The following is an 18,007-nucleotide window of genomic DNA, read 5'->3' as shown; positions in this document are numbered from 1 at the left end:
AGGGTTGCCATTTGTACGGGTTCGGTGACCGCCCTCAAGGGTCCCTTAGTGGAATCACGGCATCTTGCATTGTGCGAGGGCGTGAGGAGATTACGGTGGCCCTAGTGGCTTCTTGGGGAGCATTGTGCCTCCACACCGCTCCAAACGGAGATTAGCATCCGCAAGGGTGTGAACTTCGGGATACATCGTCGTCTCCGCGTGCCTCGGTTATCTCTTACCCGAACCCTTTACTTATGCACTTTACTTTGTGATAGCCATATTGTTTCTTGTCATATATCTTGCTATCACTTAGTTGTTTATCTTGCTTAGCATAAGTTGTTGGTGCACATAGGTGAGCCTAGTTGTTGTAGGTTTTGTGCTTGTCAAATTAACCGCTAGGTTTATTCCGCATTTGTTCAAGCCTAAACCGTAATTATTTTAAAGCACCTATTCACCCCCCCCCCTCTAGGCGACATCCACGATCTTTAACCTATTGTGCCTGAGGGTTATGTTATGGATGAAGAAACTGCTAGAGACTTTCTTGCTTGCAATGATAGAAGTGATCTTAAGAAATTATTAGCTAAGCTGAAACAAAAAAACTCTGAATGCTAGAATGAAATATGATCCTGCTTATGCTACTTCACCTATCTTTGTTACTGATAAGGATTATGAATTCTCTGTTGATCCTAATATAATTACTTTGGTTGAATCTGATCCTTTTTATGGCTATGAATCTGAAACTGTTGTGGCACATCTTACTAAATTAAATGATATAGCCACCCTGTTCACTAATGATGAGAAAACTCGCTACTATTATATCCTTAAGATATTTCTGTTCTCATTAAAGGGTGATGCTAAGATATGGTTTAATTCTCTTGATCCTGGTTGTGTGCGAAGTCCCCAGGATATGATTTATTACTTCTCTGCTAAATATTTCCCTGCTCATAAGAAACAAGCTGCTTTAAGGGAAATATATAATTTTGTGCAAATTGAAGAAGAGAGTCTCCCACAAGCTTGGGGGAGGCTTCTCCAATTACTTAATGCTTTGCCTGATCATCCTCTTAAGAAAAATGAAATACTTGATATCTTTTATAATGGACTAACCGATGCTTCCAGAGACCACCTGGATAGTTGTGCTGGTTCTGTTTTCAGGGAAAGAACACCAGATGAAGCTGACATTCTATTGAATAATATGTTGACTAATGAAAATAATTGGACACTTCCCGAGCCAACTCCTAAGTCAACTCCGAAGAAAAGGGGTGTTCTATTTCTCAGTCCTGAAGATATGCAAGAGGCAAAGAAATCTATGAAAGAAAAGGGTATTAAAGCTGAAGATGTTAAGAATTTACCTCCTATTGAAGAAATACATGGTCTTAATTTACCACCTATTGAAGAAACACATGGTCTTGATAACCCGACACAGGTAGTAAAGGTAAATTCTCTTTATAGATTTGATGAAGGTGATATTCCTCGTTATAAGTCTGCTAGCCAATGCTTAGATGAGTTTGATAATTTTATTGTCAAACAAGAAAACTTCAATGCTTATTTTGGTAGAGAATTAAAACGTAATGCGTATATGATTGAACACTTGAGTGATTATATGTCTAGAGTTAAAGGTGAACTTAAACTCATTAGTAAACATGCTTCTATGGTTACCACTCAAGTAGAACAAGTACTTAAGGCTCAGAATGATTTGCTCAATGAATTGAATAGTAAGAATAATGATTTTGCTATTAGAGTGGCTACTAGAACTGGTAAAATGACCCAGGAACCTCTGTATCCTGAAGGCCATCCTAAGAGAATTGAGCAGGATTCTCAGAGAAATAATATTGATGCACCTAGTCCTTCTAAAAAGAAGAAAAAGAAAACTGATAGGACTTTGCATGCTTCTAGTGAACCTGTTGTAGACACACCTGAGAATTCCTATGATATTTCTATTTCTGATGCTGAAACACAATCTGGTGATGAACATGAACCTAGTGATAATGTTAATGATAATTTTCATGTTGATGCTCAATTTAGCAATGATAATGATGTAGAAGCTGAACCTGCTATTGATCTTGATAACCCACAATCAAAGAATCAACGTTATGATAAGAGAGACTTTGTTGCTAGGAAACACGGTAAGGAAAGAGAACCTTGGGTTCAGAAACCCATGCCTTTTCCTCCCAAACCATCCAAGAAAAAGGATGATGAGGATTTTGAGCGCTTTGCTGAAATGATTAGACCTATCTTCTTGCGTATGCGTTTGACTGATATGCTCAAAATGAATCCTTATGCTAAGTACATGAAAGAAATTGTTACAAATAAAAGAAAGATACCGGAAGCTGAAATTTCCACCATGCTTGCTAATTATACTTTTAAGGGTAGAATACCAAAGAAACTTGGAGATCCAGGAGTACCCACTATACCATGCTCCATTAAAAGAAATTATGTTAGAACTGCTTTATGTGATCTTGGAGTTGGTGTTAGTGTTATGCCTCTCTCTTTATATCGTAGACTTGATTTGAATAAGTTGACACCTACTGAAATATCCTTGCAAATGGCTAATAAATCAACTGCTATACCTGTCGGTATTTGTGAGGATGTACCTGTTGTGGTTGCAAATGTTACTATTTTAACAGACTTTGTTATTCTTGATATTCCCGAGGACGATAGTATGTCTATTATTCTTGGAAGACCCTTTTTGAATACTGCAAGGGTTGTTATTGATTGCAATAAAGGCAATGTCACTTTTCATGTTAATGGCAATGAGCATACGGTACACTTTCCGAGGAAACAACCTCAAGTTCATAGTATCAACTCTATTGAAAAATTTCCATCGATTATTTTTGGAGGTTTTGAATTTCCTCTTCCTACTGTCAAAAAGAGATATGATATTCTAATTATTGGGGACGTGCATATCCCCTGAGGTAACATAGTGTTATTTGAAATTTCTCCGGTTCCATGTTAGTCGGAATGAGTTTGTTAACAAGACTTGATCAACCTTGTTAGTGGATTCCTTTTGATGAGCATGAGATGGATGAAGTTAGAAAGCACAACCTTCTGTACCCTCCTTCTACTTTATGTTATTTAGTTAAAATAAAGTAAAAATAGTATTTTTTTGTCAGTTTTCTGAATTATCCGTGCAATAAAACAATACCCTGAAAATAAAGTTCTCCAAATGCCCCGAAATTGAAATATGATTTTTTCTGGAATATTTGAGAATATCTGGCACTGAGAACATAGCAGGGGGAGCAAGCACCTGGCCACGAGGGTCCAGGGCGCGCCCCCCTGCCTCGTGGGCCCATGGTGGCTCCCCTCCACTTATTCCTGCACCCACACACTTCTTCTTCCTCCCAAAAAAATCACCAACCAGCTCAAGCACGAGTTCTAGCTCATTTTGCTGCAATTTTCGATCTCCTTGCTCAAAGCACCACTCACCAAACTGCTTTGGGGGATTGTTCCTTGGTATGTGACTCCTCCAATGGTCCAATTAGCTTTTGTTCTAGTGCTTTATTCATTGCAAATTTGTGTTGCCTAGGTGACCATGTTCTTGAGCTTGCATGTCAAATATATATGGTTCCAAGTACTTCTAATGCATGATATAGTCTCTAGGCACTTGTGGGAGTAGTTGCTATCAATTTTGTTGAAGCTTGGTTCACTTTTATTTGAAGTTACTAAAAAGTTTTAGAAATTTTCAGAAAATGATGAAGAGATTTTTGAGGGGCTCTTCGAGCCGAAGCTCGAAGGATAAGCAAAGTGAAGAAGAAGAGAGGCCCAGATATAATCTGCCTCGCACCGCGGAGGCCTCACCGACTTCCTCCGCGACCAACGCGAACAGTATCTCTTACTCACTAATACCTTTGTGCAAAATTTTCATTTCCATTCTAGGAGGTCACCACCTACGGTGGATTTTTATTTATATGATGAGTATAAGGAGATGACCCTTCGTGAATTTTGTGAGGTTTGCAAGTTGCCCTTTTCGGGCATCATAGAGGAACCACATCGTGATGATGTGGATGGGTTTATTGATACCATTGCTGTAGGGGAAACGAGGAAGGTTTCCGAAGCACGAATTACTAGCATACACTTTCCTATTTTACGTTACTTTGCATTATTTGCTAGTAGATGCTTAATTGGTCGCGGAAACTCTGGCAATCTAAGTACCCCTGACATTGTTATTTTGTTCCATGCCTTGTTTCGCGATGACACATTTAGTATGGGCGCTATAGTTGCAAAGCGGTTAAATCTTAACCGTACTAAGGGCCCTATCTTGGGAGGCATCTTCGCCTCGCGCCTCGCTGCATACTATAACATACCTATTAGGCATTATGAGAAAGAAGAAAAGTTGCTGCCTCCTGTTTATCTAGATTATAAGAGTATGGTAGCGCATGATTTTATTGTTAAGAATAGGAAAAAGGCGCTTAAATACAAACTATTATTTGATAAAAATCACCCTGAGACTATTACCTTGCCTGCTCCTTCCCTGTTTGACTTATCTGCAGGCAAGTATCTTGTTCTGTTGGAGGCCATTCACGCCTACCGGAACCCTACATCGGCTACAGAGCCAGAGCCGGAACCACAATTTGATCCTCCATGACAGTCTGATTACCAGTGGGATCCGGAGGTGATTGCCAACCAGTGGCAATCTGAGGCTTCTTCACAGTACGACCCCAACTATAAATTTGGATATCCGCCAGGCCAGCCGTGGCAATAGACCAACTTAGGCCAAAATCCTAAGCTTGGGGGAGTACGTATTTCTCACCGACATTACATTTATGTTCATACACTCATTGCTAGTTGTCGGTGCTCATACTCTTTCATTGTATTATCCATGCTAGTTTATTTTCCTTTTTATGCTTTCTTCTTGTGTGTTTGAAAAACCTTAAGAAAACCAAAAAAATTAGTAGTAGCTTTAGTTAGTTACTTTCCTTGTCTGTAGTAGTATTAATTAAAAGAAAACCCAAAAAGATTTCCCGTTCTTCTTTTGCTTGTTGGGAGCTTTCCCGTGTAAATAGTTTTATTTCTTTTCTTTTCTTTGGGGGTCGATAGGAGAAGACCATAATAAAATTGTTGAAGTGGCTCTTATATGCATTATTGTTGATTTAACCAAGAGCCCATGTTGCCTTGTCTTCTCCTGTTTATTGAATGCTCGCAGATTCCAGCTTAGTCCAATGCACGTGCACTATTATTATTATTCACATCGTTCGGTCATGCAAGTGAAAGGCAATTATGACGATATATGATGAACTGATTGAGATGGGAGAAGCTGGTATGAACTCGACCTCTCTTGTTTTTGTAAATATGATTAGTTCATCGTTCCTGATTCAGCCTATTATGAATAAACATGTTTGCAATGACAATTAAAGATTATAGTTACTTATGCCATGCTTAATTAGCTAGGAGCTTATAATGGTTTACCTTGCGTGCCAACATGCTATTAAAATGGTTGTGATGTGGTATGATGGGGTGGTATCCTCCTTTGAATGATTCAAGTGACTTGACTTGGCACATGTTCACACATGTAGTTGAAACAAAATCAACATAGCCTTCACGATATTTATGTTCATGGTGGATTATATCCTACTCATACTTGCACTCAATGTTTATTATTTTTAATGCATGTTCATGACTATTGTCGCTCTCTAGTTGGTCGCTTCCCAGTCTTTTTCTAGCCCTCACTTTTACTAAGCGGGAATACTGCTTGTGCATACAATCCCTTAAACCCCAAAGTTATTCCATATGAGTCCACTATACCTTCCTATATGCGGTATTTACCTGCCGTTCTAAGTAAATTTGTATGTGCCAAATTCTAAACCTTCAAATGAAATTCTGTTTTGTATGCTCGAATAGCTCATGTATCAACTAGGGTTGTCTGTATCTTCCATGCTAGGCGGGTTATTCTCAAGAGGAGTGGACTCCGCTCCTCACTCACGAGAAAATGGCTGGTCACCGGGATGCCCAGTCCCATGCTTTATGCAAATCAAATCAAAATAATTGCAAACAAAACTCCCCCGGGACTGTTGTTAGTTGGAGGCACTCGTTGTTTCGAGCAAGCCATGGATTGATGCTTGTTGGTGAGGGGGAGTATAAACTTTACCATTCTGTTTGGGACCGCCTATAATGTGTGTAGCATGGAAGATATCGCCATCTCTTGGTTGTTATGTTGACAATGAAAGTATGCCGCTCAAAATATTATTTATCTCTATTTCAAAATCGAGCTCTGGCACCTCTACAAATCCCTGCTTCCCTCTGCGAAGGGCCTATCTATTTACTTTTATGTTGAGTCATCACCCTCTTATTAAAAAGCATCAGCTGGAGAGCACCGCTATCATTTGCATTCATTACTGTTAATTTATATTGGGTATGACTATGACTGGATCTCTTTTACCATGAATTACAATGTTCAGTCAGTCCTTGATCTTTAAAGGTGCTCTGCATTTATGTTTTGCGGTCTCAGAAAGGGCTAGCGAGATACCATCTTGTTATATCATATTATGATTGTTTTGAGAAAGTGTTGTCATCCGAGATTTATTATTATTGCTCGCTAGTTGATTATGCCATTGATATGAGTAAACATGAGACCTAAGAGTTATTGTGAATATGGTTAGTTCATAATATTTGCTGAAAACTTGAATGCTGGCTTTACATATTTACAATAACAATAGCAAACGGAGTTTGTAAAAGTTTTTCTTTATCACTTTCAGTTTATCAACTGAATTGCTTGAGGACAAGCAAAGGTTTAAGCTTGGTGGAGTTGATACGTCTCCGTCGTATCTACTTTTCCAAACACTTTTGCCCTTGTTTTGGACTCTAACTTGCATGATTTGATTGGAACTAACCCGGATTGACGCTGTTTTCAGCAGAATTGCCATGGTGTTATCTTTGTGCAGAAACAAAAGTTCTCGGAATGACCTGAAACTTCACGGAGATTATTTTTGGAAATAATAGAAAATACTGGCAAAAGAATCAAGTCCATGGGGCCCACACCCTTTCCACGAGGGTGGGGGCGCGCCTGCCCCCCTGGGCGCGCCCCCCTGACTCGTGGGCCCCTTGGAGCTCCACCGACCTCAACTCCAACTCCATATATTCGTGTTCAGGGAGAAAAAACAGAGAGAAAGATTCATCGCGTTTTACGATATGGAGCCGCCGCCAAGCCCTAAACTCTCTCGGGAGGGCTGATCTGGAGTCCGTTCGGGGCTCCGGAGAGGGGAATCCGTCGCCATCGTCATCATCAACCATCCTCCATCACCAATTTCATGATGCTCACCGCTGTGCGTGAGTAATTCCATCGTAGGCTTGCTGGACGGTGATGGGTTGGATGAGATTTATCATGTAATCGAGTTAGTTTTGTTAGGGTTTGATCCCTAGTATCCACTATGTTCTGAGATTGCTGTTGCTATGACTTTTCTATGCTTAATGCTTGTCACTAGGGCCCGAGTGCCATGATTTCAGATCTGAACCTGTTATGTTTTCATGAATATATGTGAGTTCTTGATCCTATCTTGCAAGTCTATAGTCACCTACTATGTGTTATGATCCGGCAACCCCGAAGTGACAATAATTGGGACCACTCCCGGTGATGACCATAGTTTGAGGAGTTCATGTATTCACTATGTGTTAATGCTTTGGTCCGGTACTCTATTAAAAGGAGGCCTTAATATCCCTTAGTTTCGGCTAGGACCCCGCTGCCACGGGAGTGTAGGACAAAAGATGTCATGCAAGTTCTTTTCCATAAGCACGTATGACTATATTCGGAATACATGCCTACATTATATTGATGAATTGGAGCTAGTTCTGTGTCACCCTATGTTATGACTGTTACATGATGAACCGCATCCGGCATAATTCTCCATCACCGATCCAATGCCTACGAGCTTTTCACATATTGTTCTTTGCTTATTTACTTTACCGTTGCTACTGTTACAATCACTACAAAACCCAAAAAAATTACTTTTGCTACTGTTACTGTTACTTCCATACTACTTTGCTACTAAATACTTTGCTGCAGATACTAAATTATCCAGGTGTGGTTGAATTGACAACTCAACTGCTAATACTTGAGAATATTCTTTGGCTCCCCTTGTGTCGAATCAATAAATTTGGGTTGAATACTCTACCCTCGAAAACTGTTGCGATCCCCTATACTTGTGGGTTATCAATATCTCTGACCCCCAAATATACTCTGCAAGAGAAAGGGCTTACCAGCCGCTATCTGTTCGGCCTGCCGGATCTCCTCCCGAGCACTCCGGGACTCGGTCTGCGCCTCTTTGGCCTCTTAGAGGGCCTTGGCGAGATCGGCCGCTTGGGCCGTACTCTTCTCCTCTAAGGCCTCGTGCTTGCCGATGGCGTCCTTAAGCTCTTGCTCCACCTCGGCCACCCTCTCCTCGTGCTGGTGGCAGGCAACCTGTTCGGTCTTCAGTTCCGCAGCCGCTTTATCAGTGGCTGCTTTATTTGCCCTCGCCTCCTTCTTGGCCTATGCATGGGCGCTCTTGAGGGTTTCGACCTCGGCTGCGCTACCTGAACTCATAGACATAGCAGTACATGAGTTACACTCTGAGTTTGCCTATCACCTAAGATATACGATCTAGCTCTTTTAACGTACACGCATACCTTGCGACTCATCGAACCGCTTATTAATGCGATCGATCTCATCATCAACCCAGCTTCAGTTTCCGATTGAGTTCGAAAACCTCAGCGGCCTGGGCGGTTGCCGCCAACAGGGAAGCCTGTTATAAAATAGAAAAATACGTCACCTCTTCCGAATACTATGTGATCCTCTGTTCGGCTTTTTTCAAAACCAAACATAGTTTCAGGGGCTACTATCTATATACAGGCATATTTCCTTCATATGAAAAGCATCTAAGAGTATTACGTCGCATACCTCAAAGCCTATTAGCAGGCTGGTGAAGGCTTCGTGCAGCCCGCTCTTGGCCGACTGAACCTTCTCAACCACCACACCCATCAGGGTGCGGTGCTCCTCCATGATGGAAGCACGTCGTAGTGCCTCCACCAGAGCGTTCGGCGCCTCCGGATTAGTGGAGGTCGCCGTCGGAGTCGACGCTCCCCCCTCCTTCAAAGGGGGTTGCTCGCTCGATTCTGGAGCCATATGGGTCTCCGGAATAATGTTCGGCTGGGGCCCGGGCTGGTCAGGGCCCCCGCCGTCGGTCTCCATGGGGGTTGCACCCACCATGTTCTCGGCAACCGTGGCATCACCCTCAGGTGTCGTCTTGACAGCCTCACTCACCCCTCCATGGCCCGGAGAGGCCCTTCGGGACAACACCTCAGTGTCATCCGCGATGGTTGGCGGAGAGGCTCGTGGAGGCGTCTCGCTCTCTTCCATATCCGGTGGCAGAGAACTCCCCTCAGATAGCGATGGATTGGGGAGGTCACGGGCAGGGCTGAAATACACACAACATAATATGTTATATTAAAAACATAAAAGACCAAATACTGGTAATATATCATTTTGATACGTACGATGCGGCTAGGGGCTTCGCCCTGGGAAGCCTCTCGAGGATGGGCTTGGCATCTGAATCCGAACCATCCGAGAGGGTCACCTTCCCCCTCTTGGACGCCTCCCCCTCCGGTTCTAGGGAGGCCGCCCTTTTCTTTTTCCTCCCCTTGAGAGGGGAGTCACTTTCCGCCTCCTCCTCCTCTTCGTCTTCGTCTCCCTCGTGGGAGGAGGGGATTTCGGTCTCTCCGGACACTGCATCCGAAGTACCCTTACGGCAGAGGCCGCCCTTGGCCTCCTTGCTCTTCTTCTCCGGCGCCTGATAGGGCATCTTCGTAAGCTGGGGTGTGGCCGGATCTTCAGGCAGCGGTGCCGGACACTTGATCCGCTCTGCCTTCGCTATCCAGCCCTGTGCGAGGGACAGAAAACCCATTATGCCTAAGAATTTATGGACCGAAGGTATGTTCGGAAATAACACACTTACCGGAGTGGCCGGATTCTCGTTGTCGAGGCCGATGTCTTCGGTCTTCTTCGGCCATGTTTTTCTGGGCCTTGAAGAGTAGCTTCCAGATCTCTTCGTGCGTTGTGCCGAAGAAGTGTTGTAGGGTCCACAGAACTTCCGGATTAAACTCCCACATGTGGAGGGGCCGGAGCTGGTAGGGGAGGATCTGGCGGAACAGCATCACCTGAATCATGTTAGTGAGACTGGTGTTCTTGCCTATCATGTTTGTGATGCGCTTTTGCAGCATCAACACTTCTGCAGTTGATCCCCAGTCCAGACCCTTGTTGGTTGCTACCTCTTGAGCATTGCGTTGGTTTTCCCTTGAAGAGGAAAGGGTGATGCAGTAAAGTAGCGTAAGTATTTCCCTCAGTTTTTGAGAACCAAGGTATCAATCCAGTAGGAGATCACACACGACTCCCTCTCACCTACACAAACAAATAAGAACCTCGCAACCAACGCGATAAAGGGGTTGTCAATCCCTCAACGGTCACTCACGAGAGTGAGATCTGATAGATATGATAGGATAATATTTTTGGTATTTTTATGATAAAGAGAAATAAAGATGCAAAGTAAAATAAAAGGGCAAAAGAAATAACTAAGTGTTGGAGGATTAATATGATGGAAAATAGACCCGGGGGCCATAGGTTTCACTAGTGGCTTCTCTCAAGAGCATAAGTATTACGGTGGGTGAACAAATTACTGTCGAGCAATTGATAGAATTGAGCATAGTTATGAGAATATCTAGGTATGATCATGTATATAGGCATCACGTCCGAGACAAGTAGACCGAAAGGATTCTGCATCTACTACTATTACTCCACACATCGACCGCTATCCAGCATGCATCTAGAGTATTAAGTTCATAAGAACAGAGTAATGCTTTAAGTAAGATGACATGATGTAGAGGGATAAACTCATGCAATATGATATAAACCCCATCTTTTTATCCTCGATGGCAACAATACAATACGTGCCTTGCAAAGATAACCAATCATACATAAAAGAATTCAGAGGAGATTCAAATATTGTTTATAGATAATCTTGAACACAAGATTGAACCCAAAGCTAAGCACTTCTCCCATTGCAAGAAAGATCAATCTAGTAGGCCAAACCAAACTGATAATTCGAAGAGACTTGCAAAGATAACCAATCATACATAAAAGAATTCAGAGGAGATTCAAATATTGTTTATAGATAATCTTGATCATAAACCCACAATTCATCGGTCTCAACAAACACACCGCAAAAGAAGATTACATCGAATAGATCTCCACGAGAATCGTGGAGAACTTTGTATTGAGATCCAAAAAGAGAGAAGAAGCCATCTAGCTAATAACTATGGACCCGAAGGTCTGAGGTAAACTACTCACACATCATCGGAGAGGCTATGGTGTTGATGTAGAAGCCCTCCATGATCAATGCCCCCTCCGGCGGAGCGCCGGAAAAGACCCCAAGATGGGATCTCACGGGTACAGAAGGTTGCGGCGGTGGAAATAGGTTTTTGGCTCCGTATCTGATAGTTTGGGGGTACGTAGGTATATATAGGAGGAAGAAGTACGTCGGTGGAGCAACGTGGGCCCCACGAGGGTGGAGGGCGCGCCCAGAGGGGTAGGCGTGCCCCCTGCCTCGTGCTCTCCTGGTCGATTTCTTGACGTAGACTCCAAGTCCTCTGGATCACGTTTGTTCCGAAAATCACGTTCCCGAAAGTTTCATTCCGTTTGGACTCCGTTTGATATTCTTTTTCTGTGAAACACTGAAATAGGCAAAAAAAACAGCAATTTGGGATGGGCCTCCGGTTAATAGTTAGTCCCAAAAATAATATAAAAGTGTATAATAAAGCCCATTAAACATCCAAAACAGAATATAATATAGCATGGAACAATCAAAAATTATAGATACGTTGGAGACGTATCATTGGTCCACGACGCGAGCCGCATAGGGGGCCCGGATCTGAACTCAGGAGTGGCCGTCCACCTAGCGCCGCGGGGTTCGGTGATGTAGAACCACTCCTGTTGCCACACCTTGGCGGTCTCCACGAAGGCCCCTTTAGGCCAAGTGGCGTTGGGGAGCTTACTGACCATGGCGCCGCCGCAGTCCGCGTGCTGCCCGTCGACCACCCCCGGCTTCACATTGAAGACTTTTAGCCATAGGCCGAAGTGTGGGGGGATGCAGAGTAGCGCCTCGCACACGACGATAAACGCCGAGATGTGGAGGAAAGAATTTGGGGCTAGATCATGGAAATGTAGCCCATAGTAGAACATGAGGCCGCGGACAAAGGGGTGGAGGGGAAACCCTAGCCCGCGGAGGAAGTGAAGGATGAACACAACCCTTTCGTCGGGCTCCGGGGTGGGGATGATTTGCTCCTTGGCAGGGAGCCTGTGGACGATGTCCGCAGACAGATATCCCGCCTCCCAGAGCTCCTTTACGTCCTTCTCCGTAATGGAGGAGGCCTCCCACTTGCCCTTTGAACCAGATTCGGACATGGCTGGATAGGTTGGTGGCGGTGGAAAAGATTGAAGCTTGGGCGTTGGAGCTTGACGATGGGAAAACATGAGAAGGAAGAAGGCGTGGGGAGAAAAGAGGGATCTTTATCCACATATAGGCAATGAATGTCAAGCGCCCCCCTCCCCCCTCAAGCCTTAAAACTCGCCTGTTCCCAAGGGGTCGTGCGAATGACAGGGTTGGATTACCCAAAGCCGTATTGATGAGGATCCCGCAATAAGCGGACACGATCTCTGTTTTGACAAGACGTGTCAATAGAGGCTGCGCCTCGAAACGCGAAGGGGGAGGCGAAAAACGGTTCGAAATGTCAGAGAGGCCAGATGTGGCGTTTCGCCGAAAAGTTGTCAGTTGACAGATATTATTTTGATTAAATATTTTGCCTTCGTGGTTGAGGGTTGTGACTATCATGCAGAGCCAGATACAGTTCTTCTATTCAGAAGATTGCTTTGAAGTACTCGGGAGGAGGAACTCGCCTTGCAATGCTGAAGACAATCTGCGTACCGAGCATATCGTCATTGAAGACTGGTTCAGGGGCTACTGAGGGAGTTCTGGATTAGGGGGTCCTCGGGTGTCCGGGCTGTGTGATATAGGCCGGACTGATGGGCCGTGAAGATACAAGGTAGAAGACCTTCCCCCGTGTCCGGATAGGACTCTCCTATGCGTGGATGGCAAGATTGGCGTCCGGATATGTAATTCCCTTCTTCTGCAAACCGACTCTGTACAACCCTAGGCCCCTCCGGTGTGTATATAAATCGGAGGGTTTAGTCCGTAGAGGCTATCAAAATTCATACAGGCTAGACATCTAGGATTTAGCCATTGCAATCTTGAGGTAGATCGACTCTTGTAACCCCTATATTCATCAAATACAATCAAGCAGGACGTAAGGTTTTACCTCCATTAAGAGGGCCCGAACCTGGTAAACATCGTATTCCCTGTGTCCCTTGTTACATTCGATCCTCAGACGCACAGTTCGGGACCCCCTACCCGAGATCGGCCGGTTTTGACACCGACAATGGTTGTACGGCAATATGCTCGTACCATGTTTCAGGCATGGATCGTGCGAGTTGGGATGAAAACTTTGTCTGTCTTTGGACAGGCCGTCGGTGACGGCGCTAGTTGGCGTCGCTCTTCTTGAAGGCACCGTCGTGGCTGCTCGATCCTCTTTGAGACACTTCGGATGAAATCACAAATCACTTCGATCGGGCGGTGGCGGGAGTACGATGTCGTGCTCTTCTTGAAGACACCGCTTTGAAGGCTTCAACTCATCGATGTTCGGCCGTTTACCTCAAGTGATGTTTTGTTGTTTATCGTTCGTTTTATTTGTGATGCATGGGGTGTAGCTGATTTCAGCATGCCTGTATCTAGGCGCCTAGGGTGAATGTGTTACGTTTGTATCCGGATAATTATACGTGGTCACTGCTTTACGTATAAAACGGGGCCCGACCTTTTTCGTCAACGTGGATATGATAATTGGAGTTGCGGTCAGGCGGCAGCTTGCGTAGAGCTCGAGCCTAGTGTACTACACGGAGCGGGTGGAGTGGGCCCAGCAAAACCAACCCCGACGCGCCTGAATATCAGCGGCGTCTAGAACGGCAAGATCAGCGTCCGACGAGGAGACGTGATCCGTCCATTCGATCGAATCACTTTCTGTGGTTGGTTTCCAGGATCTGGCTCTTTCTCTTGTCCAGCTTTGAAGCCTGACAGAAGCAGGCATCTAATTTGCCAATTTGGTCAACCCAACTCGGGGTAAATTTGACAATTTTAATCTACGGATGAAATCATTTCACAAAATGAACTGTTTTTTAAAAAATCACTCGGCTAATCTTTTTGAATGGCGTCCGACACGAAGGCGCCACACTACACTATGTAACGCCTGACAGATAGGCGCTACACGCCTGGCCAGCGTCGCACCCCGGACCGCCTAAAAATTACTAAGTCAGTGTGCAACGCCTGAGAGCTAGGCGTCACACTATACAGGAGTGCAACGCCTAGAGGCTGGGCGCTACACTGTATAGTGTGATGCCTAGCTCTGAGGCGCTGCACACTGACTTTGTAAATTTCGGATCACACGGGTGCGACGCTGGCCAGGCGTGCAACGCATATCTGTCAGGCATTGCATAATATATATGTCAAACTACACTCTATAGTGTGACGCTTAGCTCTGAGGCGCTGCACACTGACTTTGTGTTGGGGGCCACTAAAAAATCAGCTAAGTGAATTTTTTAGAGACAGTTCATTTTGTGAAATGATTTCATCCACACGTTAAAATTGTCAAATTTGCCCCAACTCGGTCCGTACTTATCGGCAGCCCCTTGTCCCATCCAGACTTTACTACTGACGCCAGAAACCAGGCGAGAGCATCAATTTCCTCTTACCATCACTCCCCAGAGTCCACGGAGTCCAGCGTGAGCGCTCGGCGCGGCAAGTCGGCCACCATGGCCGCGGCGGCTCTCACCCTCCTCCTGCTGGTCCTCCTCCCGGCGGGCCGTGCTCTCGCCACGGCGGCCGGCGACGCGCACCCGGGCTACGCGGGCGCGGAGGCCGACACCTGCGAGCCGGCGCCCGGCGGCGCTCCCCCCTACGGAGGAGGCGCGGCAGGCCGGCGCCACGGCCCGGCGCTGGAGGAGTACGGGGGCGGGCACATCGTGGACATCACGCACGCGTACCGCCCCAGCATGCCGGCGTTCGCGCCCGGCGCGACCGTCGGCCCCCTCGTGCGGCTCAAGGCGTCCATGGAGGACGGGTCGGAGTACAACCTGTCGGAGCTCCGGATGGAGTGCCACATGGGCACCCACGTCGACGCGCCGGGCCACATGAACCAGGCCCACTTCGCCGCCGGCCTCGACGTCGACACGCTCGACCTGGATGTCCTCAACGGTGAGCTGAGCATCCCTGGTTTTCTCCGATCGGCGATCAGAACTAGGCTTTGACCATTTTTGTCAGTCTCCGGCCTGCCGTCTTTGTACATATGATCACCTTGGTTAAATGGTTGGCTAGATGATGAGACGGGGAATTCTAGGTGCCAATTCATACAGGCAACACGGCAGCATGGACTGCGGCCGCCTCACATCATTTTCCTGTAGCTGATGTCCTCTGAATCTGATTCGGAGTAGCTGTAGAACAGACTTTGTCGATTAAAATTGTTTAAAAAGGACAAAAGACTCTTGTTCATTGACAATTAGCATTTTATATGTAATTTCCCGAAAGATTTCCCTGCTAAACTTCATTGAAATTAGCATTGACAATTGACTTACTCTTGTTCCTGGACAGGTCCTGCCTTACTGGTCGATGTTCCAAGACACACAAATATAACAGGTAGGGTGTGCGGGATGTCTTCTCTCTTTTTACAGGGAGCTCAGCTCTTCTATTGCATCAATGATGATGAATCACACAGCTAATGAACTTCTTCTCATATCATGTCACAAGATCAATTTAACATGACATGAGAGAAACATGTGCATTACTAATGTGGTTATGTGTTCAGATATTGGTTTCTCCATATAATTCATGTTGTTTGATACAAATCCAATAAGCTGATATTCTTGCTAAAACCAACATCTGCATTTCGAAAAAAAATGAGTGCTGATATTCTTACTAAAAATATTTGATTCACATCCACGCTGTCTAGTATTTGATATATGATGCCCCACTAATTCTATGCAGCTGAATCCATGAAATCCCTAAATATACCGAAAGGTGTTCGTCGCGTTCTCTTCAGGACATTGAACACAGACAGGTATGACCTCTTTAAGAACAGATATTCAAGTAGACGCTACATTCTTCACCATATCATCAGTCGATCTTTCTATAGGCTGTATTGAACATGTAAGTAAGCAGATGATATGTAGGGGGCTCATGTGGAAGGCAGCTGGTGATATGAGTTATGTTGGATTTACAGAGGATGGTGCACAGTGGTTAGTTGACAACACGGACATCAAGCTAGTTGGTAAGTATACGGGAGCTGTATTGGTGTTATAACATACTCCCTCCGTTCCTAAATATTTGTCTTTCTAGAGATTTCAACAAGTGACTACATACGGAGCAAAATGAGTGAATCTACATTCTAAAATATGTCTATACACATCCGTATGTGGTAGTCCATTTAAAATCTCTAAAAAGACAAATATTTAGGAACGGAGGGAGTATTTGCTAGAACCATGTGCAATGGTGAACTACCTAGGTTCAGTTAGTTCATGTCCTTTGGTGGCTCAATATATGCATTTACTTGCCTTATCTGGTGTGAACCTAACATATGACATTGGCAATTCCGCAGGGATTGACTATATATCAGTTGCTGCGTTTGATCACTTGATCTCTGCCCATGTGGCCTTCTTCAAAAATGCGGTAAGATGCTGCCCTTTAATGGTCTCAAAGAATGTGAATTTGAAGCCACCCTTGTCGTTCTGTGCTAATCTCTGATCTTATGCTGCTTAGTCCCCAAGCCTACTTCAGAACATTCCTTCACGAGCATTACTGACTAACGAACCAACTCTGGAAACATGTTCTGCCTATATATCAGTTGACTGGAGTCTTGGTTCCACAAATTCCTTGCTAATCAACCTCTTTTGGGGCTACAATGCTTCTTCACACTATTTTGATGCTTCTCTAGAGAACATTAAATTCACATATCAGTGATGAACTTATCAGCTTAGCGATTGCATTATTGATTGAAACTACCGGTTGGTTTACTTACTCTGTTCTGTCAGGATATCATCCTAGTCGAAGCCCTGAAACTAGACAACGTGAAGACTGGACTATACATGCTGCACTGCTTACCTCTGAGACTGGTTGGCTCTGAGGGCTCACCAATTAGGTGCATTCTTATCAAGTGATCACCATGGTGCATTCTTATCCGAGTGGCTGCTCTTGCCAATGGCTGCAACGTATCGTGCCCGCAGATGCTACAATATCTTTGTCCACGGTCCCATCTTAGTGGAAAAAGAAAATGCCTCTTGTCATGCATACAAGTTTGTATTGTAAAATGAACAAAGGAAATATAGCAGTACTACGAATAAGTGAGTAGTGAAGACAGACTTGTAGCGACTTTTGTCAGTCTGTAACCAGTGATGAACCACACGAGTTTGTATAATTTCCAATCGAGTTCAGCAATTTTCAAGTGCATCTTCCTCAGGCAGTTTCTGCAATATTTCGACTCTGACTCAGCCGGTGGCGAAGCCTACTACCATTGCTGATACGTTGGACTGTTCTGTGTAACTAGATGACCCGGTGCGCCAAATGGCGCAGAGACCCAATTGAAACCATGTTCGTGTTGAGAAATATTTGCCTTTTTTAGTAACTTTATGTTTGATCAAGGATAGAGACCATGTCAAACCCGAAGTGTTTTGAACGTGTAGTTGGACAATGTGCCATTTGGCTCTATGTTACCCAAGTAAGGCGCAAGGTCCAAATTCAAGCATCAAGGGTAATGATTCTAAACCTTTTGTAACAGAAACCTTTGCATTTGTTAGTAACTTCGAGTTTTAGCAAGCACTGAGGGTAATAATTCTAAACCTTATATATGAAAAATTAAGGAATACCTATGTTCAAACTATATACTTTAGCATGTGAAACTAATTCAAACTATGCAA

General features: G+C 44.6%; 1 protein-coding gene across 1 annotated transcript; it reads left to right on the top strand.

Annotated features, from left to right (window-relative positions):
* The first annotated feature begins 14,728 nt into the window (after positions 1-14,728).
* LOC109761178 (cyclase-like protein 1) lies at positions 14,729-17,540 on the top strand. The gene is made up of 6 exons (XM_020319979.4): positions 14,729-15,296; positions 15,690-15,734; positions 16,083-16,155; positions 16,268-16,365; positions 16,693-16,763; positions 17,126-17,540. Exons 1-6 carry the CDS (start codon positions 14,855-14,857, stop codon positions 17,249-17,251), a joined length of 855 nt encoding a protein of 284 aa, XP_020175568.1. The 5' UTR covers positions 14,729-14,854; the 3' UTR covers positions 17,252-17,540.
* The last annotated feature ends 467 nt before the right edge of the window (positions 17,541-18,007 follow it).

This window comes from Aegilops tauschii, chromosome 6, assembly GCF_002575655.3.
Source record: "Aegilops tauschii subsp. strangulata cultivar AL8/78 chromosome 6, Aet v6.0, whole genome shotgun sequence".
Classification (NCBI taxonomy): domain Eukaryota; kingdom Viridiplantae; phylum Streptophyta; class Magnoliopsida; order Poales; family Poaceae; genus Aegilops; species Aegilops tauschii.
Note: the sequence above shows the minus strand (reverse complement) of the source record. Positions and strands in the feature narration are given on the sequence as shown.